Source organism: Rattus norvegicus, chromosome 10 (assembly GCF_021556685.1).
Source record: "Rattus norvegicus strain SHRSP/BbbUtx chromosome 10, alternate assembly SHRSP_T2T, whole genome shotgun sequence".
Classification (NCBI taxonomy): domain Eukaryota; kingdom Metazoa; phylum Chordata; class Mammalia; order Rodentia; family Muridae; genus Rattus; species Rattus norvegicus.
The window spans coordinates 23,289,402-23,317,177 of NC_141543.1; the positions used below are offsets into that span (position 1 = coordinate 23,289,402).

Consider the following 27,776-nt stretch of genomic DNA (forward strand, 5'->3'; position numbering starts at 1 on the left):
TGAGAGCATCCTGGCCATAGAGAGCTGTATGTCACTCCTTTCTGAGCACAGCCCGCCCACTTCCCCTTCACATTAAGGTTCCACTTAGCTGTTAGGTAGAAGCTTCAAAAGGGAAAACCCAGTCATGCATAATCTCCAGTTAATGGGCATCTGTTGAGCCACTAGGTCACCAAAGGGATAATTACACAGTACTTCTTTGTGTAGTAAACACAAAAATGGAAGGAAAACATTCCAAAGGCAAGCCAGATTGTTAGTGACTAACAGCATCCTCTTCTTGAGGGAGGAGGTTGGGGCAGCCTTCCACTCTTGCTAGGGGAGATGGCAAGGCTGTTCTCTAGAACAGCTGTGCAGTGAGGGGAGGAGGAGGGCACTTGAAGGGCCTTGTCACTTGTAATTGCTGGTGGGTGGGATGCACTACTGTTTGCAACCATTGGGAACTTGTGAGCCTCTGAGTCTTCTGACACGAGCCATAGAACAGCAGTGACGATGAAGGTCACCCCACAAGTTAGCTGTTCTTTAGTCATGCACAGGCTCCGTAAGGGAAGACTGTATGCTTGCTATTGACTTAGGAAAGCCGGGTATAGCTTCCTGACCCAGCTTGGTGTGTGTGAGCAGCAACCAGAGTTACTGGGTTTGCATCCCTACACTCAAAGTTTATGTCTTGTAGTCATCTAGGTTTTGCAGAACTTGGCATAATTCAAATAACCTGTTTTTCCCCCTTTAGAACACTTCAGTTATGGAAGATCAAAATGAAGACGAGTCCCCAAAGAAAAGTGCTCTTTGGCAGGTAGGCATGGTAAGCTGGCAGATGACTAGATAAAGCTCTGCCTTTCCTTGTGTCCTCACGAGAGCAGAGCCAGCCTCTGTTTTGTGTAGGGTGTCAGATTCAGAAGCCACCCTGCTTATCTACCATTTCCTCTGGGAAGTATCCTTATGTTAGTAAAGAACTTTGGAGTTTTCTGTAATATTCCAAAGGGGCAGTATTCCAAAATTCCAACTCCGTGACCCAAGATAGACCACATGGAAATCCTCCATCCCGGGGATGGTGGAGCCTTTTAGCCAAGTGCAGACCTCATGCCAGTCCTGCAGCAAGTTCAGACATGCTCTTCTCTGTTTGTATCCCACTCCTCCTTCACTGCTCTTCTGTGAGCCACTGTCCCCTTTCCTCTCCGGCTCCTCCCTGGCTCTCTTACTTTCCTGTCCGACCTCCCAGGCATTGTGGTGAGGGTCTGGGGAACACAGACCTTCATGGTTTAGTGTTTTCATTAAACATGCTGGTGAGCATTTCTCTCCTCCGTGAGGACATGAGTAAAGGCACAGCATATATAGAATGAAGACAAAAGTGACCTGGGCCCATGTGAAAACTATAAACTAGGTTAGTTAAACTAGCGCAGATGTGACTACACTGTGGAAGTGAAGTGTAGACCATGGTGAAGTAATAGCAGCAGGGCTACAGGGTTTGTCTGGGCTACCGGGGAGCTGGAATAGCAGCAGGAAATGTGCTCCTAAGCACACATGTGTCTGTTTGTCTTTTTGAACACTGTGTGTAAAAGGAACATGCGTGACCTTCCATATCCCTGGCTCGACGGACTGCTCTTCACTGTGACCCTTTAGCTTGCAGTGGCTCCCAGCTCCTTAGCACCCAGGTTTCTTCACCTGTCCATCTTCTTGTTGCTTAGCAGGAAACTCATTGGTGAATGAAATAATAACATTTTGCCTGTCAGAGGGGGGAGAGTGGATGTGAAAATACTGTGATCTAGGAAGCAGTGCACAGAATTATTGCCACAGTTCTGTTTAACCTGTTGTGAAAGCAGACGTTCTGGAAAGTTGTCAGCAGGTGTTGAGTAGAAGGAGCAAGTACATGGAGTCCGTAAGCCTCCACAGTTGGTATTCCGATGTGTAGCCTGATTTGGTGATGGTGTTCACAACACCGTAAAACTCCACGTCTCGCCTTTGGTCCTTCCCATCGTTTTCAGGGCTGCCATGGTTAATCCAGTTTCACTGTATTTAAAGCTGGATTGTAACAGCCACACCTCAGTGCCTCTGTGCAGAAAGATGTGTTGTGATTTGCATTACCAATTGCTGGTAACTAGGCAGTCTTCTGTTTTCCTGTTATAACATTGTGATACTGTTATGCTTAAAATAACACTGACATCTCCTTTTAAGTTTACCTTTTTATGTTTGATGTCTTATGTAAGATATCCTTATATGTCTTCTTTTTTATTTGCTGGTGATATTTATCACTGCAAAGAATATTTACCTTGTCTCAAGCTCTTCTATTGACGAGTAGACGGGAATCTTTTCAACAAACTGAACTTTTGGAATGCCTGTTCAATGTTGCCCTCTGGTGGTAACAGATGTAAATTGAATTATCCCTCTCTGGGAATTGGGGGTGGCATGGAGAATTGGAAATAGATGGTTAATGTAAATTAAGTGGACGATGAGTGCTTTCTAACCTTGCCTATAAATATAGACAAAAAAAACTCACTTGAGATATGAAACTGAAAAGATTTTTGTCAAGGTAGGTTGGAAGTTTCTTTGAAGTTTACAGAGATTCTCTTTTTAGCTGAGTAGTCGAGTTTAATATGAGAACATACTATTAACAAGAGCTCTTCGGGGCTGGAGAGATGGCTCAGTAGTTAAGAGCACTGATTGCTCTTCCAGAGGTCCTGAGTTCAATTCCCAGCAACCACATGGTGGCTCACAACCATCTGAAATGGGATTCAGAGCCCTCTTCTAGTGTGCATGAAGACAACATATGTGTGTGTGTACATATATGTATATACTCATGTATACAGATATACTCATATACGTGAAATAAATAAATCTTTTTAAAAAGAGCTCTTCATTCCATATAAGATGTTGGAAACAAGTTTCTAATGGAATTAATGGACATTTGTAATTCACCTCTTAGGGGTCTTACTTTCATGCAAGTAGGCTATCAGAGGACAGATGGCTTCTCAAGGTTATAACGAAACACAGATGTGGCCAGGTGGTGGTGCATGCCTTTAATTCCAACCCCAGGAGACAGAGGCAGGGGGATCTGACCACACTGATCTACAGAGTGAGTTCCAGGACAGCCAGGGCCACTTAGAGACACCCTGCCTCAAAAGGAAGGTACTGCACTTCCTAGCATTATAATGGTTGTGGCTTTAGCCTAGGGATGTGGACTGTTACTGTTATGGTGACTGGGTTTGTATGGGGTGTGAGTATGCAGATGTGTCTGGACATGGTCTTCTGTTGTTCTCAGCCTTATTACCTTGCATTTTCAGCTCTTTTGGCCAATCAGCCTAACTCTTGTGATTGCATGTTTACACACTCCCATGCTAGGGTTACAGGCATGTGCAACCATGTCTGAGCATGTTTTTTTGGCTGGCGGTGGGGGGGGGGGGTGTTGAGACAGGGTTTCTCTATGTAATAGCCCTGGCTGTTCTGGAACTCTGTTTGTAGTCCAGCCTGGCCTCAAACTCACAGAGATCCACCTGTCTATATCTCCTAATTGCTGGGATTAAAAGTGTGCACCACTATGTCTGGGCTATGTCTGGATTTTTATGTGGGTTCTGGGGATTTGAACTCAGGTTCTCATGCTTGCAGAGCCAGTGCCCTTATCTGATGCACATCTTCCCAGCCTCTGGATTGTTGGGTGCTGTCATCCAGAAGTAGTGTCTATGGCTTTTTCTTTTCTCTTTCTCTCCCCTTCTCTCCCCTTCTCTCCCCTTCTCTCCCCTTCTCTCCCCTTCTCTCCCCTTCTCTCCTCTCCTCTCCTCTTCTCTCTCTCTCTCTCTCTCTCTCTCTCTCTCTCTCTCTCTCTCTCTCTCAGTGTGTGTGTGTGTCTGTGTGTGTGTGTCTGTGTCTGTGTCTGTGTGCCTGTGCATGCCTGTGTGTGCGTGCATGCAGGTTTCTAGAATTGAACCTCCCAGGACTATACCTAGAGTCCTGTGTTTCAACTAAAAAGTTAATTAATTAATTAATTAATATGCATACATTTTATAGTGTAAGTAAGGAGGCCACAGGACAATTTACTGGGGTCAGTGATCTCTTTGCATTTTGTGGGTTTCTGGAATCAAACTCGGGCTAAGTTGTCTCATTTGCTGTCAGGTTAGATGATGCTGCTATGCAGGGAAGGGTAGGTGGAGCTGATGAGAGCATTGCTGGAAGGACCATGCTGGTCATATAAAAACTGCCCAGATGAATACCTTTCAGGATTTTGGATTATTTTCTAGGAAGTAGAAAGGATGGAAAGCCTAAGCTGTCTGTGCAGCAGTTATTAGCCATCAGAACAAATATGGAAGGGTCAAAACTATTAGGAAATGAAGCTTTCTAAATGGACTTACATTTATACCCCTCTTCTATTTAGACAGATGGGGGCTCTCAGCTCTCTCTCTTTAGCAGACTTGGCTGCACTTGGGAACTTAAAATACAGATTCTGAGGCTCTCAGACAGACAGACAGACAGACAGACAGACAGACAGACAGACAGACAGATTCAGAATCTGTGTTATCAGGCACTCAGCTGCTCTAACCTATGCTCAGGGGTGAGAACCATTAGCATTATGGACATCAGCCTAACCCTGCTTGGTTGTATTTGCTTATATTGCCTATGGTCAGCTACAGTGTGAACATACTAAATGAAAAGTTCAGACGTACAGGTGGGGAGAACATATGTGCATATTGTGGTATATTTTATGAATTCTGTTGTCAGTAATTTTTGCTATGTATAATTAGTAAGCTCTGCGTTATCATATATGTATATATATGTATGTATATATAGACAAAAAAATGTGTTTGGGTCCATGGTTTCAGGTGTCTACCTGAGGTCTTGGAAATATCTTGAGAATAGAAGAGAGACAGTAACTTTTGATTTTGAGGAAGTGGAGACAGACTACTACTAGCCAACTGGATGCTGACTTCTCAAGTCGGGCAGTTAGTTGATCCTCTCTACATGAGTTATCTAGTGGTAGAGAAGTGGCACAGCACGCACCGGGGAATGGTTAGCTAAGACACCGGCTAGCTTTAGAGACAGCTGCAACTTTAGTAATTACTATGGTTGTTAATTTGAGGCTGTGGACCCTCAATACATTTTAATTGTGTAATGAATGAACTTATTTTGGCTTAGGTTAAAATTGGTATTTTAAAGTTAAATCCATAGGACAAAAGATATTTTTAATGAAATTGATTAAATATCTTTCTAGCTAATTATTGTTTCTTTGTTTTTCCAAAACAGATAAGTAATGGAACGTCATCTGTGATTGTCTCCAGAAAGAGGCCATCGGAGGGGAACTACCAGAAAGAAAAGGACTTGTGCATCAAGTACTTTGACCAGTGGTCTGAATCAGATCAGGTAGAATTTGTGGAGCATCTTATCTCACGAATGTGTCATTATCAGCATGGACATATTAACTCTTACCTGAAGCCCATGTTGCAGCGGGACTTCATCACCGCTTTACCAGGTAGGTCACTGCACTTCTCCTCACACTTGCTGGGCAGTGAAGTTCCTAGTCCTTGAACCTGGTAGTGCTCAGTGGGACCTGTGAAGTGAGTGGCAGAATGAGTACATTGTGAGCCGTCATTTCTGGACAGCCACTGTGTTTGTACTTAGAGTTTAATCCTTCTTCAAGTGTCATAAAGTAAAATACAGTAGATGAATTTCTAGAAAACGCAGGCCACGTCTGTGATTGGTTTTGCCACGTATTAGTCAATGCTGTTGCTTTATTTAATTGCTTTTCTGTCTTTTAAAGATACACTTTAATTTTGGTGTGTAGACAATCTGCAGTTTGCATGTAATTTTAAAATAGGCATGGCAACTCATGTCTGTCCTCCCAAAACTTGTTAGGCTGAAATAGGGGGTGTTATTTTGAGGTCAGCCAGGGTGAGACATACAAAATATGCACACTGCACATAAACACACACACACACACACACACACACACACACACACCACACACACACACACACACCACACACACACACACACACACACAAACACACACACACACACACACACACACACACACACCCCTACTTTTCCTTAAGTCTGATCTTGGCAAGGCTCAAAGAGTTGATTGAGATTGTTCCCTTTCTGAAGTGATCCTTAGGCAGTGGCCAAGAAACCGAAAAAACTGTTGTCTTTGTTAATGCTTCCTTTTTTCTTTCTTTTTTTGTTTCAACTTATTTATGTATGTGAGTTTATCTGCATGTATATCTGTGTGCCATGTGTTACCTTGTGCCCATGGAGGTCACAAGAATGTTGGGTACTCTGGAACTGGAGTTAGAGGTGGCTGTGAACCACTGTGTGTCTGCTGGGAACCAACCCGGGTCCTTTGCAAGAGCAGTGCTCATAACCACTGGGCCCCTCTCCAGCCTGTTACCATCTGTTCTCCTGCTTCTCTGTCTTCTCCTTAGTCCCACCGTCCTCACTCATCATATGCACTCACGGGTGCAGTTTTCTGGTTAAGTCTTATTTGTATTTTCAACAGTTGTAGTCCTGAGCAAAGTCTTAAAAAATAACTACAGAGAACTCTGTGTTCCTGCCTGTGCCACCTCTCCCACAGACACAGCTGTCTGTACTGTCATGGTTGGTACATCATGATAGGGCTGGGTGACCTGTGAACCTGTCCTCCTCACTCTCATGGAAGGTGTTTACTTCACTCTACTTGGGTTTTAACAACTTAGAAGACTTTCATTCCTCAGTTTGGTTGGTAAGTTGTAGAGCTCTGACTTCTCCTGAGGAGAATGCTGGTTCTCCCTTAACAGTCAGCGCAGCACTTACTGCTGCCACGCACACCAGCACAGGTCTAGGAACCTCCCAAGATAGGTCAGTGCGACTGCAGCAGCCCTGCCTGAGGAAGGGACAGCGGGTTTTGGCTGTTGGTGCTTTCTTTCACAGCACACAGGACCTGGTGGAGCTGTGGTTCTAGCCTGGAACGTGTGGGCTACAAGTGACAGGAACGTCTAATGTCTTTGCACTCTTCCAGAATTGTGTGTTTATTTTCTACACTTAGTATTTCTACAAGAATACTTGAGAGTTAGCTGATAAAGGCTTGACTCTGCCAGAATGTTGTTCTGTCTTTCCTTAGTTGTCTTCTGGTGAGTGTGTCTACAAAAGCAAATAGGAACCCTTTCCATCCAGAATTATAGCATTCAGTTGCTTAGTCCAGTTTCTCGTTAGGCAGATTATAATGACAGGGGTCAGAGAAGTTAGATGATATTCCCATTGGGTCACATGGCTTCTTTGTCATGTGCTGTTGTAAAATGATGGTGGGCAGACATCGGTTCAAAGTTAGCACAAAGGATGAAATCACTCTGTTAAGATTACTCTGGGAGAGTCCTTAAGTTGATCACAAATGTTAAGTAAATGTATCATAACTGTCTTTGTTTGCTGTCTGTTGTTGTGATTAAGCATCATGATCAGAAGCAACTTAGAAAGGAAAGGTTTTATCTCATCCTACAGCCTCCATTGAGGGAAGTCAGGGCAGGAGCTGAAGCAGAGACCACGAGGACCACTGCCTTGTTCTCCCGGCATCCTCGGTTTGCTTTCTTTCATAATTCTAGCTTCTGTCAAGTTGAAAAGAAACCCAATCAGGACAGTAATTCAATTCACTTTTAGTTGTAGAGGGTGAGATGAGGGGTCTTTCATTGTGAGAGAGAAAGGTGTAGGTGAATGGATTCTTGTGTGCACCTTCTCTGTACATTGCTGGAACTCCAGAGCCCTGACATTGTACTGTACCAGGAAAGGCCAGGGAAGTGTTTCAAGTCACTGATTGTACTGTTTCTCACCAGTGACTACTAACTAATGAGGCCAAGCCTCCATTCTCTCCGGCAAATCCGTTTATTGTTTGTCTCTCTTGTTTTGGTTTTATTTTCTTCTCTCTAATTTGCTTTCCAAATGGTTTAGATGTGGGCGATTGATTGCCCCTGATGTTTACAGAATGGCCACAAGGTGGCACTGTTGAAGTTCCCCTGATAGTTTCCCGCAGCCTTTTCTGGGGTATACACAGCCCTGGAGAAGAGGCAGAACAGATGAACATGTGTTATGTATATAAATATGGTTAGTATAATGGCATACAATTCAGTTTTCATTACAGCGAATTGTAAAGCATTGTCCATATCTCTGTTAACGTGGAATTTTGTGGTATTGAATGTTATATGAAATGAATGGACTGTTGGCTGGGACATGGAAATATTTCTGTTAAAATGCTATTTGTTTTAACAGGATTTGATCTGAACATATATACATATGTCAGTATATTTCATACATGAGAATCTAATAGCCAGGGACAAGCTGGCCCAGCTGATTGTGCTTGTGACTAGTAGACTTGGATTAAACCTGGCATTAGTTCTTCTCCCAGACTTAAGCAGGCAGTGCGTTATGGGGAGGAGAAGTCTGTATGCACTTCGGTAGGTTTGATGAGATGTAGAAAACTTTTAGTCATTCTGCTAGTTCAGTGTCCAGTCATTCAGTAACTATCTGAAGTTTGGATTTTTACTTTTAAGATTGACAATCATTTTAAACTTTTGGTTGTGAAAAACATTAATTCTAGAAAATGCTCTATAGTCTTGGCTTTTTTAAAATGCTTACTGTGAACATTGTACCTGTCAGTATAAGAAAAGTGGAAAATGTTTGTGGTCTCTGGCTCCTTTTGGTTCAGTGGAAAAAGTGATAATTATGATACGCTTTTCTAAAAATCATGGTAAATGTTTAGTCTGCAATGTCAATTTCTGCAGGCTAAGTTTGTGGTTTCTAAGAACTGTTGTTAAAGGGAAAAATTATACCATTTAAAATAGAGGCAGATTGTACCTCAGAAAAGATGATAAGTCTTGCTGATCAGTTTGGTGAGGTGTCTGTGCAATTAACAAGGTCGGAATGCTTAGCTTCCTGACCATGCTGTATCCATTCGTCTAGCTCCCAAGTAAGAAAACCTTTAAAGACTATGAATATGACAACTAGATCAAAGGTCACAGGGACGGTCAGGAATGAGCCAAGACTTCAGGTTGGGTACAGGGCCAAAGACCCAGCATCAAGAAAGGAAAGTGGGAGTGCTGGAACTAGATAGCCCCAAGGCTTCAGTCCCAGATGCTGCACACAGTAGCCCACCCATCCTCATCTATGTAGGCACAGTGTGTGTCTGCAGTGTGCCTACCACCTAGTGGGTGTGGCTCAGAAGGTTTTCACTTGGTCATTGGGTTTTCACGGTAGTGTAGCGGGGGTTGTGACCTATGCATATTGTCACTTCCCCTTTAGCCCTTGGAATCGCACAAGACCAGGAAAGACTACAGTTGTAGGTGGTTGTTTTATTTTAAAAAGGTTTTTAACTGTAGATTTTATAACCAAAGCTGTAACTCATGAGGCAAGGAGCAGCAGAGGTGGGGGTTGGGGGGAGTTTCTTTACAGCTGCCCTTTGAAGGTCTCTAAACTACTGGAAGTTACTGTGTAATCTAAGCAGCTGTGCCAAGCTGGCCTCACCAAGGACATTGAGCTGACATCACACATTAGAGGTTTGTTTTGATATAGTAGTTTTTATACATTGAACTTTGAAATCGCTGCCTTTTAATTGTTTGAGTTTATTGCTGACATTTTTCTGGATTGTCGTGAGGTGTCTGCAGTTAGCACCAGCAGCACTCTCAGAAATGTGCGTGCACTGTTGGGCTGTATTCTGCTGAGGTGGTGATGTGTCCTCGTGTTGCCTTGGAGAGGGGGTTCCCTCAGCATAATAGAGTAATAAGAGGAAAATACTTAGTTTAACACCCCAAAGCCCTCCAGCCCTGGCTAAAGATCACCTTGTGTTTGTTCCATAACCACTTTTTCCTCAGTGGACTTGAAACCAGAGAGTTGCAAGATTCGTGTGGCTCTTCAGTATGACTGCTGAAGCATCCTGTGTTCAGTGGATCAAAGAGCCTGAAATAGAGCATTTGATTCTTACTCACCTCAAAACATTTTGAGAATGTGGGCTCATGCTAATAGAACGGGAGTTAGCTGGTTTTGCTAGCAGAGATGGGCATTGTCTCTTTGTGGATGAACATTCACATTCGTATCAGCCTAGGAAATTTGAGGGGAGGGAAAAGGGGGAAGGGGAGAAGATTAAGGGCATTTATTGAATATCTGTTAAATATCTGGCCCTTTAAATCTCCCTTTAAATTAGCCTTCCCAACGGACTGGAGAGATTCCTTCCCTATGAAATGTGGATATTTAGAACACTTACCTAGGAGAGTTACTTTGCAGATTGTATGAGATAACTTGTTTCAGCACTTACATTGTTCCTATGTTATGGACTAGTGATATTAAAAAGGATAATAGATTTGCTCATGGTCACTCACACAGCTTGCCTGAAACAAAATGTAAGCCAGATTATCTGGTTTGACAGCCATTGCATTTCCGTAAGACTAACAGTTTAAAGTAGTAACCAAAGGAAACCTTAGGTGTCACTAGGGCATTGTTTAAATGAGCTCATGGCATTTGAAAGGAGAGATATGTAAGGGATTTGCTTATGCAAAAATTTATTAATGGCTTAGTCGTGTGAGCAATCAGTAAGGAGAAAGATCCAAGACTTCTAGGGTGCCCTTGCTATAAACCAGTCATCCCTCATTTGTCACAATTTGGTGGCACTTCCAAGAGATGGATTCCTAGGCTGCCTCCCTCCAGAGGTTGAATCAGTAGAAGCGTGAGGGATCTGTAATGCTGCTGTCCTTTTGAAAGTCAGTGATCCTAGTTGATTCCAGTCCAAGGCTTTAGTGTCTCATGGTTGCAAGCTCTGGCTTGTTGGTAAAGTAGAAGTTTGAATGCTCTTCTCCTGGTTCTTCACAGGTCTTGGGAATCCTGCCTCTGAGATCTGGAAAGGCAGCTGGCATTCTAATGTATGTTCTAATGTCTTGCTATTTGTTTCATCTTTCCAAGAATAGAGGATTTGAAGGGGGAATTGGTAAGGGCATGTTTATAACCAATTAGGAGGATCCAGTTAGTGGGGCGGAAGTCATGGGAGTCATGTAAAGTCATGTTAATATCCTGTGTGGGAGGAAGTCTGTGAGCCCCCAGCTTTGGAGAAATCCAAGAAGAACCAAGTGTGTCACCCTGTGGCTAGAGAATGTGATCAAGCATGATTTTAATGTGATTATATTTGGATAAGTTATAGACTCGGCTTTCGGCAGCTGAGAGATTCTGTAATTTGAGTCCGTAGTTGTAGCTGTGGTGTGGAGAGAGGCAGACCTGTGTGACTACACACAGAAGCTGTAGGAGAGGCGAACATATGGCTCACAGAAGGGGGCTGGGCTTTGGAGAATGGTATCAAGAATCCATTGGACATCGTGTCAGATTGTCTAGAGAAGGAGAGTTGAAGCCAAGTAGCCAACCACCTGGAGGGAGTTACAAGGAATGTAGGGATGCTGAGCTGGAGATGGCAGCATGGTCTATCTCCACTCTGGTCTTTCTGTCTCTTAAACAGTAAAGGAAAAAAAATGTGGCCCAGAAAGATGTGAATATATTTAGAAATCCTGCAAGCAAATTTGTGGGGTAGCGACAGGGCCTGGGACTGCTGTTCAGAACTGGGGAGTTCTGAGAAGTGACTGAGTATTGGTGCAGCTGGGCTCTTAGTCCTGCCTGATGGTGCCCAGAGGAGACTGTCAGACAAGTCTCCAACTTTTAAGAACTGGGGATGCGGGGTTGGGGATTTAGCTCAGTGGTAGAGCGCTTGCCTAGGAAGCGCAAGGCCCTGGGTTCGGTCCCCAGCTTCGGGGGGGGGGAAAAAAAAAGAACCAAAAAAAAAAAAAAAAAAAGAACTGGGAAGGCAGGCTGGAGAGATAGCTCAGTGGTTAAGAGCACTGACTGCTCCTCCAGAGGTCCTGAGTTCAATTCCCAGCAACCATATGGTGGATCACAACCACCTGTAAATGGGATCTGATGCCCTCTTCTGGTGTGTCTGAAGACAGCTACAGTGTACTTATATATAATAAATAAATAAATATTTTTAAAAAAGAACCGAGGAGGCATTTATAGGACGCATATGTTACGCTGGATATTATTCTTCAGCTCATCTTAATTTAAAAAAAGTTAATTGGCACCTGGAAAGATTAGGAAGGGTGGATAATCTTCCAACAGGTGAATGCAGGGTGTGAAAGATCGCTTGGATAAGGGCTTTAGAGCTGGCAGTTAATTTGTTTATGTGTGTTTTGTAATTTTTCTCCAAAAAGCATGGATTGTGTATGTTAGGAGGGACGCAGAGCAACTAGTAAGTAAGTACCAGAGTGAGCCAGACTCAGTGGGCTCCTCCCAAGTCAAGGTCAGAAGAATGAGCTACAGACGGCAGTGTCTTCATGGGAGCCTGTCCGCATGTCCCTAGGGACTGAAGTGACAGATGTGGACTGGATTGTCTGTATGTCTCACTGAGCTGGCACCTGAGTCTTGGGACCCTGGAGTATTACCAGAGTCATCAGGAATAGCCTGCAGGGGAGCGCCACCGTCCTGGGTGCTGTCCTTGGTTCTGACCCGTTCCCCATCTTTGTAGTCAGCTGCGGGTAAAGGTGGTCTGCTCCTTATGTAGTCTGCCGAGAAATATCCGTTTTCTGGATGCTAAAAACCAGAATTCTCGAGACTGCAGTGGCCGGGCCACGTGGAAATGTTGAAGCTGAATTACGGTAGGGATAAGCAGGAAGTGCTGTGATCCTGTCCCACTGGTGGGCAAGTCAGAATTGAAGGGAATCAATCATTTTAATAGCAACTGGGGAGAAGGACATGGGATTTATTTTAACTTGTAACCGTCTCAGGAGCCTGCTCTGATATGGCCCTTAGGGGCAGGAGGTCAGTCTTTGATTGTGTGACCCTAAGGTAATTCAAGTAAACAGCATAGCAGTGGTGCCTCGGGTGGAGCTGGGTCTTAGATCCAGTCCAGGATAGAATCAGTATATGAAAGGCTTGGGGCTGTCATCAGCAGTGTGACCATGTCACTCTGAGACAGTAAGGCAATCTCCATTTGTGAAACATCCCCGCCTCCAACTAAAATGTCAGGCATGGGCGCCCACCACATCTGGGTGGACAGAATTCCTTACGCGTCATTTTGTGTCGATTCTCACAGTCAGCCTTTCTTGACCACACTCTGTGAGGAGGGGATGGAGGCAGCAGCCGCTGCTACTGAGGCAGGGTTGTTTCAGTGTCTGGTTTGCGTCATGCGACCAGCAGCGCACACTGAACTTGGGACATGGAATGTGGATGTTCCACACTTGGGGATGAGGAGTGCTTTCTGTAGCCACAGAGCGACACCTACAAGTACAAGAAGGAATGCAACAGGCAGTGACAGTGCTACCCATGGTGCTCTTCCATGGCAAAGCTCAGGCAGAGCTGGACCTTGAGTGAACTTCTCTGCAAGGCCCTTGCATTTTCCTCTTATTTCTGCCATGTGTGTGTGTGTGTGCGTGCGCATGCCTGTGTGTGTGTGTGTGTGTGTGCGTGCGTGTGTGCGTGTGTGTGTGTGTGCGTGTGTGCGTGTGTGTGTGCACGCGTGCCTGTGCCTGTGTGTGTGTGTGCACGCATGCCTGTGCCTGTGTGTGTGTGCACGCGTGCCTGTGCGTGCGTGTGTGTGTGTGTGTGTGTGTGTGCCACAACACTCCCAACTCTATGGAGGTGAAAGAACAACTTTTGGGAGTTGGTTATGTCCTTCCACTCTGGGTTCCTCAGGTCTGTAGATCGAGCAGGCTCTTCCCAAAGTCCTGGAGTGAGTGAGGAAGCAGGACATTGCTCTGAGGGTTCTTACCCATCTGCTCAGAACAGAAAGCAGTTCTTTGTCAGAGGAGATTAGAAGACTGACATGAACACTTACCTTTCTTTACTTTCAGTTTTTTAGATTTATTTATTTTATGTATGTGAGTACACTGTAGCTGTCTTCAGACACACCAGAAGAGGGCATCTGATCCCATTTCAGATGGTTGTGAGCCACCATGTGGATGCTGGGAATTGAATTACTACTCTTCTGGAGCAGTGCTCTTAACCTCTGAGCCTTCTCTCTAGCATGACTTGAACACTTTTTAAATCTTCATATGTTTTAAAAAATGGGTCAGTCTTGCCATTTGGTCCCATGGCTGTCAAGAGTTCATGGTGGAGTGTGGTTTATTGCTCATGTTCACAATATGAGCAAAAGCACAGGTTTTGAAGCAAGACAGCATGAGTTCCCATTCTGGCTTCACTACAGAGCACAGCCCAAGAGCTTTCCCTCTGTGTTCCTTGGCTGTAACTTTGGAGAACCATTGGCCTTTTAAAGTTCAGCAGAAAAATGGGGAGGGGCTTCTGAGAATTCCAAGGACAGAGCTGTCCCAGGGCAGCTGTCATGGCAAGACAGTTCCTGAGCCTTTCCACGCTTTGCTTGTGCTTATTGTGCCTGCCTTAAGAGTTACTTACCGGGGTTGGGGATTTAGCTCAGTGGTAGAGCGCTTACCTAGGAAGCGCAAGGCCCTGGGTTCGGTCCCCAGCTCCAAAAAAAAAAAAAAGAACCAAAAAAAAAAAAAAAAAAGAGTTACTTACCTTTTCCTTTGGAGTAAGGACTGGTCTGTGCACTGCCCTACCCACTCCTTCCCTTGATTTTCTGTGTTGTAGAGCAAGGCTTAGATCACATAGCAGAGAACATTCTTTCCTACCTGGATGCCAGGTCTCTGTGTGCAGCAGAGCTGGTGTGTAAAGAGTGGCAGCGGGTGATCTCCGAGGGGATGCTTTGGAAGAAGCTGATCGAGAGGATGGTGCGCACCGACCCTCTCTGGAAGGGACTCTCAGAAAGAAGAGGCTGGTAAGTACGGGCTTGTTTGGAAAACGTTCCTGTGGTGTACTGTCAGCTTGATTACTCAGGCAAATGCTTGTGAATGTGTAGTCTGTTTCAACAAGGAAGAAAATGAAAGTCTAAGCTGTTAGAGGCTCCTCCTCTGACACGGGTTTGTTGGTACAAAGGTTTTAAGGCCTCAGGTGGGTGACACATTCATCTTTTTAAAGCTCTAAATGTGTGCTTCCTCCCATCATAGACAGGTAAGAGAGCTGGAGCTAGAGAAATCCATCAGTGGTTAACATGGGCTGTTCATTCAGAGGACCTCGATTCAATTCCCAGCACCTACCTAGTAGCTTACAACAGTCTGGTGCTCTAGTTCCAGAGGATCTGATGCCCTCTTCTGGCCTCCATGGGGAGCAGGCACACATGTGGTGCACAGACTTATACACAAGCAAAACCCCCACACATAAAACAAATTGTTAAAGGAAAATATGAGAGTCTAGTAATGTTACTTAGTTTTGTAATTGCTAGGATTGAACCAACTGCTCTGTCACTGAGCTATTCCAGCAGCCTGAGTTAGGCCATTTCTCTGTTTACTGCTGTGCACGGGGAAGAGTGGAAACACACCCTGGGGTTTCTAGGAAAGCCCATGAGCTTAGATGCAGTTTGATAGCTTGCATTGTCAGTGATCCGGCTCAGTCAGCATAGAGAGTTACAGTCAGGCACAAGAAGGGAAGATGGAGGGCGACGCTGCATTTTCCATATGGGGGAAATGTAATGTGAAATAAGACGATTCACAGACGTCGTTAGCACTTACTCTCCATGTGGGTGCAGTCTGACAGAACTCCACACTGGACGGCACAGTCCTGCGGAGGAAGGACTGAGTGTGGCTAATGGGCATGAGGAATTTTGAAAAGGGATAGCAAGCTAATTGTTCTCCTGATTGTGACTCTAGCATGGAGTTTTCGTTTTTCGTAGTGGATAAGACATAAAGATATATTTGATCCTGAAAGTGTGAAGTCTAGTGTGAAGTTCATGGCTTCAGAATGCCTATTGTAATTTTTAAGACATTCATTAAAATGTATAGACTTTGCGACTGCTTCATTTCCTTGTGTCCTATTGTTGTTGTTGTTGTTTTTTTTTTTTTTTTTTGCAAGCTTTTACAAATAAAGTTTAAGGGGGAAAAAGCTCTAAAATGAGAGCTTAATTATCTGTGTGACGGACAGCACTCGAAAGACAAAAGACCAGCGTCATGCCAGAGCTAGATTGTGTCTACCATGGGAACTGTAGCTTGTTAGAGCCCCTCCCTTTGACAGTTGACAGTAGTGCAAGGAAAAGACACGGACCTCGGGCTGTTCTCATAAGATGCTTAAGTGAAATCCCTTCTCTTATATGCAAAAACGTAACATGTGTTTGTTTTCATTTGCCAGGGATCAGTACCTGTTTAAAAACAGACCTACAGATGGCCCTCCCAACTCATTTTATAGATCATTATACCCAAAGATTATCCAGGACATAGAGGTAACTGTTTACTTAATTGTCTCACACCCTTGGGGGCTTGTTCTCAATTTTTTATATTGTTTCAAAGTCCTTTTGTTCTAAACTCATGGAACTCGCACTTTTAAAAGTTGAGTTTTGGACATGAATGTCACAGTGTGTAATCTGTAGCTGCTCTTCAGAGCTGAACTCACCTTTTGATCGAAACACAACTTCTCTAAAACACAGAATGCTTCTGTAAGGCTGCCAGTTAATTAAAACCTTAATCCAAGATAAACTGTATTCTAATTTGATAAATTTTCTACAATCCAAGGCCCAGTTTTTTAGGTGAATGTACTTTTGTATTTTTGAGTCATCTCTGGAAGGCATGTATGGAGTCTACTCTTAGGTCATGCATAAGTTTTCATAAAAATGGCTCAGGTTATTCTAAGCTGTTATGAAACGGGCTTTGTGAAGCAGGTTATGCTTTGGGGCCGTTGTGAAGTTGACTTCAGTGACCAGCAGAGCTCTGTGCTTTTGCTAAGAGATGTTAGCCATGTTTGATATTGTCGGTGTGCTCTAATTCACTTTGATTATTAAGCCCTTTCCCTTAAACCAGGATAGGCACGCCCAGGTACTTCTTCATTAACTCTTTCATGTATGTTCTTAATCTCTCCACTGTGTCCTCTGTGGCAGAGAAGGTGAGCTTTCGATGGCCAGTGTTGTATCTCCCATAAAGTTGCAGCCAGTTTCCAAAGTGGGAAGTAATCCTCTTCCCCAGGTGATGAACATAAAAGTTATTATGCCAAAATTCCCTACTGGAGAGCCATGTGCTTTTGTGGAGTTCATCCCTGCTCCTTCTCAGGCAGATGTGAACTAATGGATCCATCCCATTAATGGTACATCTGTGTGTATGCTCTCTAAAACGACTTAAAAACTAACCTTTTAGGGAGGGCTCAATAATTTTAAACCATGGCCACATAAAGTTTAGGAATTAATTGACTTATTGTTCAGAACTTGGACTAACGTCCTGCAGGACTTAGTGGGCGACATAGAGCAGACCGCCATTACAGGTTAGGGCTTGTGTATTTCAGGAGGGAAGGGGCTGCTCTAGGTTGGCGCACCAAGACACTGTGTGCATGCACATCTTAGAAATGCCCTTCTGTTCTTTGGCAGAGTCTGTCGACAGACTCTCCTACTTTATGAGTGGTCTCAATGCAGCGTTCCTTCTGAGGGGGTGTTGTTTAAAGTCACTCATTAATAAACAGGAATTCTGGAGAACCTTTATCAGATTGAGGTTTGGTGATTTAGATTATTTTATTTAGTTGTCATGACTACGTTATAATTGACAGGATGACAGCACTTACCATAACCATTTCCTCAGGCAGAAAAAATACTTTACAGCTAGCAGAGGAGGCAGATGTGACGGGAAATGGAGCCATGGGGAAACACAGTTTGACACAAAACCTCTGCATCATGGTGGTCTTCCCAGTGGTTCTTACAGTGTGGTTTGGGAAAACCCAATGCCTGGCCACAGAGTCTCCTCCAAATTTTTGTGGCTAAGTTTCTTAGTATGAGGGATGACGCTTATACTTCAGTGTACTCACTAATAGTAATAGTGACAGAAACAGTGTACCACTGATAGGACACTTACTTGATACTTTGTTTAGTAGTGTATAGCATACCTTTTCATTCAGTAGTCTAGATACCCTGGAAAGTAGGTCAACTCCACACCGAAAATCTAGGAAACACGGCTGACAAGGTAAAACTGTTAACCCTGGATCACAGTGAGTGGTGCAGCCCCCACACTCTAACGGACACATTATTGAGTGGCACAGTCCACAGCCATCCATATACTCTAACAAACACAGTTACTGAGTGCTAGAGCCCACTACCAACCACGTACTCTGGCTCTTCATACAAGACCCTTTAGGAGTGTGCTGTGCTCTGTCAGGGCAGGCATAAATGTGGAAGTTCTCTCTGTGATCATATCTGTGAGGCACACAGATGAGCTTGTCCATGATGACTGCGGTGAAAATATCACCTGCAAGGCACCTCGATTGTCACTCCTGTAGTCTACCATGAACTGCGAGGGGACTTACACATATAAAAGCAATAATTTTGCAAGGTCTGTATCATGCCATATCGTATCATCTCATCTCATCTCATATCATATCATATATCATACCATATCATATCATATCACAAAGGGACACTGAGACTAAAAGAAGTTTTAGAATGTGCTACATAGGAGAGGTGACTTTTAGCTCAGGCCAGTCTAGCCCTGGGTTTACAGTTAGTGGTTTGCTATTTCCAAAGTAGAAAGTTCAGGAAGCGAAGGAGAAAGGCATGTTTTATTCCAGTAGACTTGTCTTCCTCTAAGAATGTGGATAGTCAGCTCCTTAACTGTTCAGATGAGATCCCTTGGCCTTGCTTTAGTTCTGTTAGGGAAAAGGTAGCGTTGCCCTCGCCTGTGCACAGCTCCCCAGTCTACTATCCCTTCCCTTACACTCCACAGATCGGCTCTCCCTTGACCCCCACTCTTGTTTGACACTGCTCTCCTTGATGGCTTGCTGAAGTACATCATTCTCAGCTTTGGCTATCATGAGCATAGAGGAAAAGGTTCTTCTCCCAACTTTGCCTTTCACATCAAGCCACCAGAAATTGACTGTATTTTAAGGAAAAATAGGCAACCTGGTTTTGTGTGGCTAGCTCCTGCTGTTCAGAAAATGGGGAAGTGAGAGTCACGGTCTGTGGAGAAGAGTTCACATTCTTAACTTTCTGCAAAGGTTCCTCCCTCCTGGGTGTTCTTGCCACATGGAGGGTTTGCAGGCCTCTAAATTGAAAAGGAACTCCTGGTAAACCTGAGGCGTGTCCTGTCAAGAGGCAGCCACACACTCCCTCACTGTCTAGAATCCTTGTCAGTGCTACTTTCAAGGCTCAGTGTCCACTCACCGCAGGGACTTGGTTAGATGAAACTGCCGACTCCCAGGCTCTGTCCGCCCACACTCCCAATGCCTCTGCAGATGGAAGGCTGCTGCTCTTACAAGCAAACTAATGTCTGCCATTCCAGAGTAGTGACTCTGTATATTTACTGGGTAAGTGGCTTTGAAGCACTCTCCTTGGAGCTGGTCATGGGGAAAATGGCGGTGTGTTGTATCACACCTTTTAATAAACCACATTTCATTCAAGGAAAGTGGAAAGCTTTTTTTGTGGTTTGCAAACGATATTAACAGAATAGAAACTAAAAATGCTAGAAAATGCTGAAACTTGCCCACCCACTCAGTTATGTTTAGGCTTCTAAAAATAATGTTATTCCTCCATACTCAGACATCTGTTTTCACTCTATTGCCAATTTAAATGCCGCTGTATACTCTGTATATCATGGCTACTCTCCCAGTGTTTTGAGATTTTGCACAGGGTAAGGCGATTTTACAAGTTCCCTACCACGTGAAACCTTCCTCTACAGGAGCGCTGCCGCCGAGCTGGGCTGATGGCGTGGCAGGTGTTAAAGAGGGCTCCCGTATGAGACGGGCCTCGCTGCCGCCGAGCTGGGCTGATAGCTGAGCACCTTGATGGTCCTTGTATGAAGTGCAAGCGGCCAGCAATGACTCGGGCCAGCACAGTCCACTGATGGGGAGAACCCTCTCTTTTAATTACAGCCCACTCTTCTGTCAGTGTCCCAATAGGTGGTGCTGAGCACGTGTTTCATCTTCCGTGGTCCTCTGATAGTTGAGGGAGCAGGGACCAGCTTCATAGAGGTAGAGGCTGATGCTCAGCTGTACCCCTGGCCAAGGCTGCCTGCCAGGCCTGAGGGTGACATTTTGTGAAAACCCGGTTTAGAGGAAGAATTGGAGTGAGAGTTGAGGTTGTCGGACATGGTGGTAGTGTTCTTGGTAAGCATAGTCATCAGCAAGTGCGCTCTCTCTCTCTCTCTCTCTCTCTCTCTCTCTCTCTCTCTCTCTCTGTGTGTGTGTGTGTGTGTGTGTGTGTGTGTGTGTGTTGCGGGGGGGAGGCTGGAGAACTAGAGACAAGCAGTCTCAGGAGTGCCCTTGGTGACTGCATGGCCTCCTTGAGACTTCCTGTTGGTTCTGGTGAGCTATACTTACCTTGGACTCAAGAACCTAAAGATTGAAAAACTTGCCCTAAGTAGGGCCTTCCCAGCACGACTCACCAAGAGTCTTCTGAACTTTTCCTTAAAATATAAAAATATCTTAGAAAGTTAAGAACCTTGTGGATGTGGAGAAGCTCAGCCATACAGCCATACCTGGTTTTCTTCTGACTGGAAGGCAAGTGGGCCATCTGGTGGCACTCATGGAAAGAAGCCCTTGCTCTCACAGCTGTCTGAGGCTCAGGATAAATGGGACAGCCCAGCCGTGATACTGACTCTTCTTCATCCAGGCGTTTCAAGAACTGATTCGGCCACCACAGGAGATGGAGACCACGAGGTGCCATCCTGGCTCCTCTCCTCATTCATTCTCTGTGTCCTCAGTGTGTTAGGTGCAGTTAAAAATTATGGCCAGCTCTCTTCCAGAAGATACCTTGATGAGTAGTAGGAAAATGTAGAAGACATCCTCTCAGTTCCTTTATTTGAATGAAGAGCAGTTTTTCCTGTAACTCCATGTGATGTAAATGTGCTTTCTCAGTTCTTCGGCTCACAAAGTACTTTAGATTCACACTGCTGTAAAGCCCCAAGGTATCCATACAATTTAAAAACAACGCCTGGTGTATAGTAAGGTATGCTGTGTGTTCAGTGCTTTGTGTTCAAATGGATCACACACTTCCTATCAACTCTGTTCTTCTCAAAGGACAGCAGCTGAGCATGGGGAACTAATAGGCTAGGAATAGACTCCTTACCGGTGTATCTGGCTTCTTAAGTCAGCATTTCCCTAGAGGGTTTAGCTTGCTAAGATGGCCCAGCCACTACCAAAAATACACTATTTCTCTAGATGTTTCTAAACAATGGGTTTGTTTAAGTAAGATTTTATGCTCTGGATTCCTTTTAAAAGTTGCCATAGAGACTAATTGATGCCTGCTGTGAGGGATGGATGTACAGTGGGATGAGTTAGTTAGTTTTCCTGGCTTTGACATGTATCAGCCACTAGAGACCCTGCCTGGCCTAGGAAATCTTAATGGTAGCAGGTGCACAAAAGAGCTTGTCTATATTGCTGCTGTCTCCCAGGGTTGTACATGTGCCATCCTGCCTGCTGACTGTCCCACTTGTTGAGTGATGGCTCTCTGAGGACCCAGATGTGCCCAGGGCTTGTGCTGAGCACAGAGGTCACAAGGGACAGACACTCGCCCTTTAAATACACTTGCATTGATATTGGTAGGACTAGCTCTAACTCTCTGCTTCTTTCTCTGTATAAATGACTCAGCATTAGATGAAGAACTGGTAGAAATACAGCTGGTCCTCTGTATAACTGGTTTCACAGACTCACCTGCCACAGTGGAAAGTAATTAGAAACATTACAAATGTACTGAACATGGACAAGATCTTTTCTCTCTCCTTTGGTTGTAATTCCCTAAATATTATTAGCATCACAAGTATTTATATAACATTTATTTTGAGTCGGGCATGGTAGCCCACACCTTTAATCTCAGCAATTGGGAGCCAGAGGTATGTGGATCCCTGAGTTCCAGGACAGCCAAGGCTATACAGAGAAACCCTGTTTCAAAATGAACAACAACAAAATCTCAAAAATTCTCCAGTATTTGTATCATATTTATTATTAAAGCTCATCTAGAAATAATTTAAAGTATATATGAGGATTGCATAGGTATATGAAGATAATATGCCATTTAATTAAATGAGACAAGAAGATTGAGAGTTTAAAGTCAGCACTGGCTACATAGTAAGGAGTGCCCTTAAAAAGGCAAATCGCAAAACAGAGTAATAATTATGCTGTTGTACATAATTATATTGTTCTACAGGATCTATACCATAGACTTCGGGATCTGTGCCGTATTGTAGGGATTGTCAGGGATGACAGTGTACAAAGCATAGGGCAGCATTAGGGAGTGCTCAGAGAACGTTAGCATTTTAAGAAAGTTGGGATATGCAGTCCTCAGACCAGAGGACTTGGCTTACTGGGTGCTAGGAGGCCCAGTGACTGGGCCCCTTTGTGAACAGAGCCTAGGTTTACCTTTTTCAGACAGCAAGCACTTGAGCTCCTCACAAGTCCTCTTTCAACCTGGACTCAGAAGTCGAGTGTGGGCAGCTCTCCCTCTTGTCTACGAGCTCCAAAGGCTAAGGAGACAGAGCAGCTAGTCTTAGGCAGAGGCTGACGCCTTTTAATCTGGATAGTCTCTCCTAGCGCCTCCCTGAGGCGGGGCCTTCTGGTGGACACATTCTACTTCCTCATTGAACTGGGCTGTAGTTCCCAGGCCAGAGTGCCATTGGTGGCATTGTGCTAGTGCCACAACTCCACAGAGAACTGCATTGTTAATTTTAAGCTCCTGCCAGACTGAAACCACTGTAAATAAGAATGGGAGGGAGGAAAGAAGGAAGACTGGAAGGCTGGCCGGCTTTGCCTCAGAGATCAGACAACTCTTCAGTTAGTGCTTAGTGATCAGGAAGTATTTGGGAGTGATTCAGTGAGTTACTGTTTATTTGTATTGTGGGGGCAAGTACAAGTGATGTTCTTTAAACACACTGAATTCTGTCTAGGCTGTGTCTAATCTAATCCAGAACTCATGGGAAATCCCATGACAACTGCCATGGGCAGGGAGGGTTTAAGAAGAAACCTTGTTACCTAGTGTTTTACTGGGAAAAGAGCGAAGTCAGGGTCTCTGGTGTCTGTTTTTGGATGCAACACCAGACTGTTAAACCTAAGGGACAGTTGGCTCACAACCCACCCTTGCCTCCTTTCTCCAGACCATAGAATCCAACTGGCGGTGTGGACGGCACAACTTGCAGAGGATCCAGTGCCGCTCTGAAAATAGTAAGGGCGTCTACTGTTTGCAATATGATGATGACAAAATTATCAGTGGCCTCCGAGACAACTCTATCAAGGTGAGTTACTGATTCTGTGTGTTATTTTAGAGAGATGCCCAGACGTAGGGTACTGGTGTGTGGCAGTCTCTGCTTCTGCTGATAGGTTTTTACCTGTTCTCAGCACCAGCAGCTCTCATGATGCACAAGAAACCAGAACCAGCACCCACTGTCCCACCCCCGACCCCTGTCTCATCTCACCTATTCCTGAACACCTTCATATTTGGTCCTCTCTGTTCATGATATTCCCTCAGAATCACTTGTCTTGTTCCCTCAGGACATCCTCACACCTGTGAATCCAGTGGTCTTCCCACCACATCTCGTGTGTGTGTGTGTGTGTGTGTGTGTGTGTGTGTGTGTGTGTGTGTGTGTGTGTAAAATCTAGCAATTCTATCAGTGTATCCATATAACATGTGACAAACTTTGAACTGGCTTCTTATACTCAATACAGATACATTTCACCTCACTCTCCTGCTTTGTTTAGCAGTAGTTCATTACTTCTTGTTGTGAGGTAGCATTCCATGTCATTGGGTGCAGTGCTGGGAGAAGGTAAGGAATCCTGCAGAGCCCATATTCATTGCTTGTGGAAATGTAAAGTGGTCCAGTTACTTTGGAAGGCAGTTTCTTAGTAAACACTCTTATCATATGATCCAGGGCTTATATTTCTTAGTATTTGGTCAGAGGAGTCAAAAACTTAGTCTACCCCAAAACCTGCACACATTTGCAGCAACTTTATTCATACTTGGCAGCCTGGGAATGAGCAGGTGTCCTGCAGTGGTGCATGGACAAGCTGCAGCATGTCCAGGGAGTGGGATAACTTTTCAGCATTGAAAAGAATTTGCCTGACAAGCCCCAGAAAGACATGGAGAGCTCTAAGTGAATGTTACTGAGTTAAAGAACAAGGCTGAGAAGGCCCCCACAATGGAGGATCCAGTGTGTGCGGTTCTGGAAGAAGAAATAGAGCTCTGAAGAGTAAGGATGGAAACAGGAGCTCGGCTCTGAAAGAAGCTAGTGCTCTACTTCCATTTCCTTTCCAGAAACCAGCACCATGTGTCACCACCTAACCCGTGTTTGTTTCAGTTTTTAAGTGCTTAGTTTAACTTTGTGTTAAAACATTTTCTTTTTTTTTTTTTTTTTTTTTTTTGGTTCTTTTTTTCGGAGCTGGGGACCGAACCCAGGGCCTTGCGCTTCCTAGGTAAGCGCTCTACCACTGAGCTAAGTCCCCAGCCCCAAAACATTTTCTTATTAAGAACTCTTGGTACTTTGTTTGGGATTTTAAGGGAACACACACTCAATATTTAAAGTTTTGAAACTATAAGGGGTATGCATTTTTTTTTTTTTTTTTGGTTCTTTTTTTCGGAGCTGGGGACCGAACCCAGGGCCTTGCACTTCCTAGGTAAGCGCTCTACCACTGAGCTAAATCCCCAGCCCCAGGGGTATGCATTTTTTTTTTTTTAAAGATTTATTTATTTATTATATATAAGTACACTGTAGCTGTCTTCAGACACACCAGAAGAGGGCACCAGACCCCATTTCAGATGGTTGTGAGCCACCATGTGGTTGCTGGGAATTGAACTCAGGACCTCTGGAAGAGCAGTCAGTGCTCTTAACCGCTGAGCCATCTCTCCAGCCCAGGGGTATGCATTTTTAAACGATCCTCATAGAGGCTGTCATATTATTTACTAGAGAGTAAGATGACTATCCAGATTTTTATTAAACTCACTTCGTCAAGCTGCTGATTGAACCAGCACAGTAGCTAAGGGCTGCTTACATAGTAAGGAAAGCTTTTCCTGCTCTTCTTGTGACTTCCTGTTTGAGACTCATCTTGTTTCTTACACTCATGTGTTTCTTGATGATTCAGAATGCAGGGTGCATGGGGATCCTTGTGTGAGTGTGTGCACTAAGTTGCTGCTGTGCTTGATCTTGTCTCTATAGATCTGGGATAAAAGCAGCTTGGAATGTTTGAAAGTGCTAACGGGACACACGGGCTCTGTCCTCTGCCTCCAGTATGATGAACGAGTCATTGTAACTGGTTCTTCAGACTCTACAGTGAGGTGAGTGCTCTAACTCTGTTCTCAGATCTCAAAGACAAAGACCTGAGGAGACAGGGATGCATACCTTTTCAGAGATTTGCACATACATACATATCCACACCTGTGGTTCTAGCCATGTTTTTTTAACTTACCATGTATCTAGGTTCTTTTTGGTGGAGTTATGCTAAGCAGATAGAGCAGAAGGCTGTTTTGGATGTGTCCTGCTCCTCTTGCCATGTTATATAGAGGTGGCAGTAGTATGCTTTCCTGTAAATCACACTGCCTTTTGTTAACTTCCCTCCTGTTCTCAGGAGCCTGCCAGCAGAGCACAGGGGAAGAAGTCAGCAGTTGTTGAAGTGCGAAGGGTGTGGGAACGGAGAGAATCAGGCTGTTTGCAGACCCTTGGGAAAGTGAGCTCTGAGAGCTAGGGATGACACATTTTGATTACAGATATCTGCTTTAGTTCTTTCAGGCATTGACTTTCATCTGTCTTGGTACCTTAGAAAACTAGGAAGTTAAATAATTTCCTGGGAGTCCCTCATTTTGAGCCCTGAGTTTAGGTGACCTGTGACTGTATTTGTAGGCACTGCAATGATGGGGGCTTTAGTTCTTAGTTGTCAACCCTGGGCAGAGTGGAGAAATCAGTGCAGAAGGGAGCTGTGACTGGTAGTTGGGTATCAAAGATAAAAAAGGACCGTCACTGAGATCTGCTCCTGTACTCCTGGGAAAGCACACCTCCCCTTGCCTGATAGGCTTGCAGGCAGAATGACCAAATCCAAAAGAGAAAAGGGCATCCTGTTGTGAAATCTGGCTGGATTGGGGGGTGGGTTGGGGCAACCACAGGGAAGGAGGAGGAGAAGAAGCAGGTCTTCTCAGGTGACTCAGATGCCGGGAGATGATTGCTCATTCACAGGCACATTGAGGAAATGGCATAGTTGCTCATTCTACCCCTGGCTTCTATGATGTCCCCTTTGGTTACTTCTCTCGTGTCATACAATCAGGCTCTGTTCAACCCTGCCCACAGCAAAGCTGCTGCCCATGCCCTGGCTTGGCCTCTAGAGTGCTGCTTCTGCCTCAGGTCACTGCTCAGCCTTCAGACTTGTCTTCTGGTCCGTGACAGTATCCTTTAGGATGTTGGAGCTTTTTCTAGAGACGCTATACCTGTACACGCCATGTCTCAGGCGTCAGACAGAAAGTGCTTTGATAAAATGCCATGGCTTAGTTTTCAGATGTAAGCATGCCAGAGGCCAGTGGGAACTTTAAGCTTGAGATCACCTTGGGGTCCCCAACTGTCAGACTCCTGTTGTCACAGACTCTCACTCAAAGCCTGCTGTCCTGAGGGATTGTCTTTGTCACCTGTACAAACCTGAAGACGTCTCTGAGTTAATTCCTTACTGAGTGTGAGATAAACCTGTGCAGAGCCAGATTCAACTTCTTCTTGAGAGCACCTTAGGTTTGTCAGCATTAAGGAGGCTGCTGCCAGGGTTCTGCTGACAGCACACACCCGGCACAGCAAGAGTGACACGAGCCCACATTCACCTTTCCCTGGCGTTCACTCTCACAGCTTTCTGTTCTCTTCCAGAGTCTGGGATGTGAACACGGGGGAAGTTCTCAACACACTCATCCACCACAACGAAGCCGTGCTGCACTTACGCTTCAGCAACGGACTGATGGTGACTTGTTCCAAGGACCGCTCCATCGCTGTGTGGGACATGGCTTCTGCCACTGATATCACTTTACGCCGTGTCCTGGTTGGCCACCGTGCTGCTGTCAATGTAGTAGACTTTGATGATAAGTACATCGTGTCTGCCTCTGGAGACAGGACTATTAAAGTGAGTGTGTCTGCGGCCTTCAGTCTGACTGTCCCATCCCCGTAGAGCAGAGAAGGCGGAGGTGGCTCATGCCGGGTGGCAGGCTCTATCCTTTATGCATTCACATGAGATCTTCCCATTCCGCATGCTTCTGGAGCCACAGGCAAGGCAAGAAAAAGCCACTGGTCCCAGTAGAGACCAGGCGCCAATTTCATGCGATGCCATAGTAGTTGCCCCAAGTGTGCTTTGTACCAGTGTAAGGAGTGTTGTACCGGTCACACCACCAGCTGCATGCTTTTCTAGGGTAGGTGTCTCAGGCTCACAAACACGACTCACACTGGGCATGTGGAGCTTAGATTTGTTTATTGACTTCTGAGAGCTGGCTGTTGTGTGCTGGTTAGATGCTGGAGAAAGAAGGATGAACAGGACACGTCGCTGCCTTCAAGAAGTTCATTTGGGCAGATGAAGACAAACATGCAGGTGTAGACTGAGATAACCCACGGGGTGTAAGGAATTCAGTTCTCATTCCCATATCCATGTTCACACACACACACACACACACACACACACACACACACACACACACACGTTGATTCTGTGACAGTTTCATACATTGTCCATGCTGATCACATCCACCCAGCTCTCCTGTCTTCACATGTTCCTGGCATCCATCATTCTACCCTCTGTCTCTGAATGTGACTGTTGTAGACATTTCATGTAAACGGAATCAT

The 27,776-nt window shown here is 44.8% G+C and overlaps 1 protein-coding gene across 12 annotated transcripts in view; it reads left to right on the forward strand.

Moving 5' to 3' along the window:
- Fbxw11 (F-box and WD repeat domain containing 11) overlaps window positions 1-27,776 on the forward strand; it is a 97,136-nt gene that overhangs the window by 61,477 nt on the left and 7,883 nt on the right. For 4 of the 12 annotated variants that reach the window (XM_087571575.1, XM_087571579.1, XM_087571574.1 and 1 more), the window contains 7 exons: window positions 725-796; window positions 5,224-5,449; window positions 14,572-14,758; window positions 16,162-16,252; window positions 23,085-23,222; window positions 25,137-25,255; window positions 26,817-27,066. In XM_087571575.1, coding sequence (XP_087427701.1) covers window positions 725-796; window positions 5,224-5,449; window positions 14,572-14,758; window positions 16,162-16,252; window positions 23,085-23,222; window positions 25,137-25,255; window positions 26,817-27,066 — 1,083 coding nt within the window. 12 annotated transcript variants of the gene reach the window in all.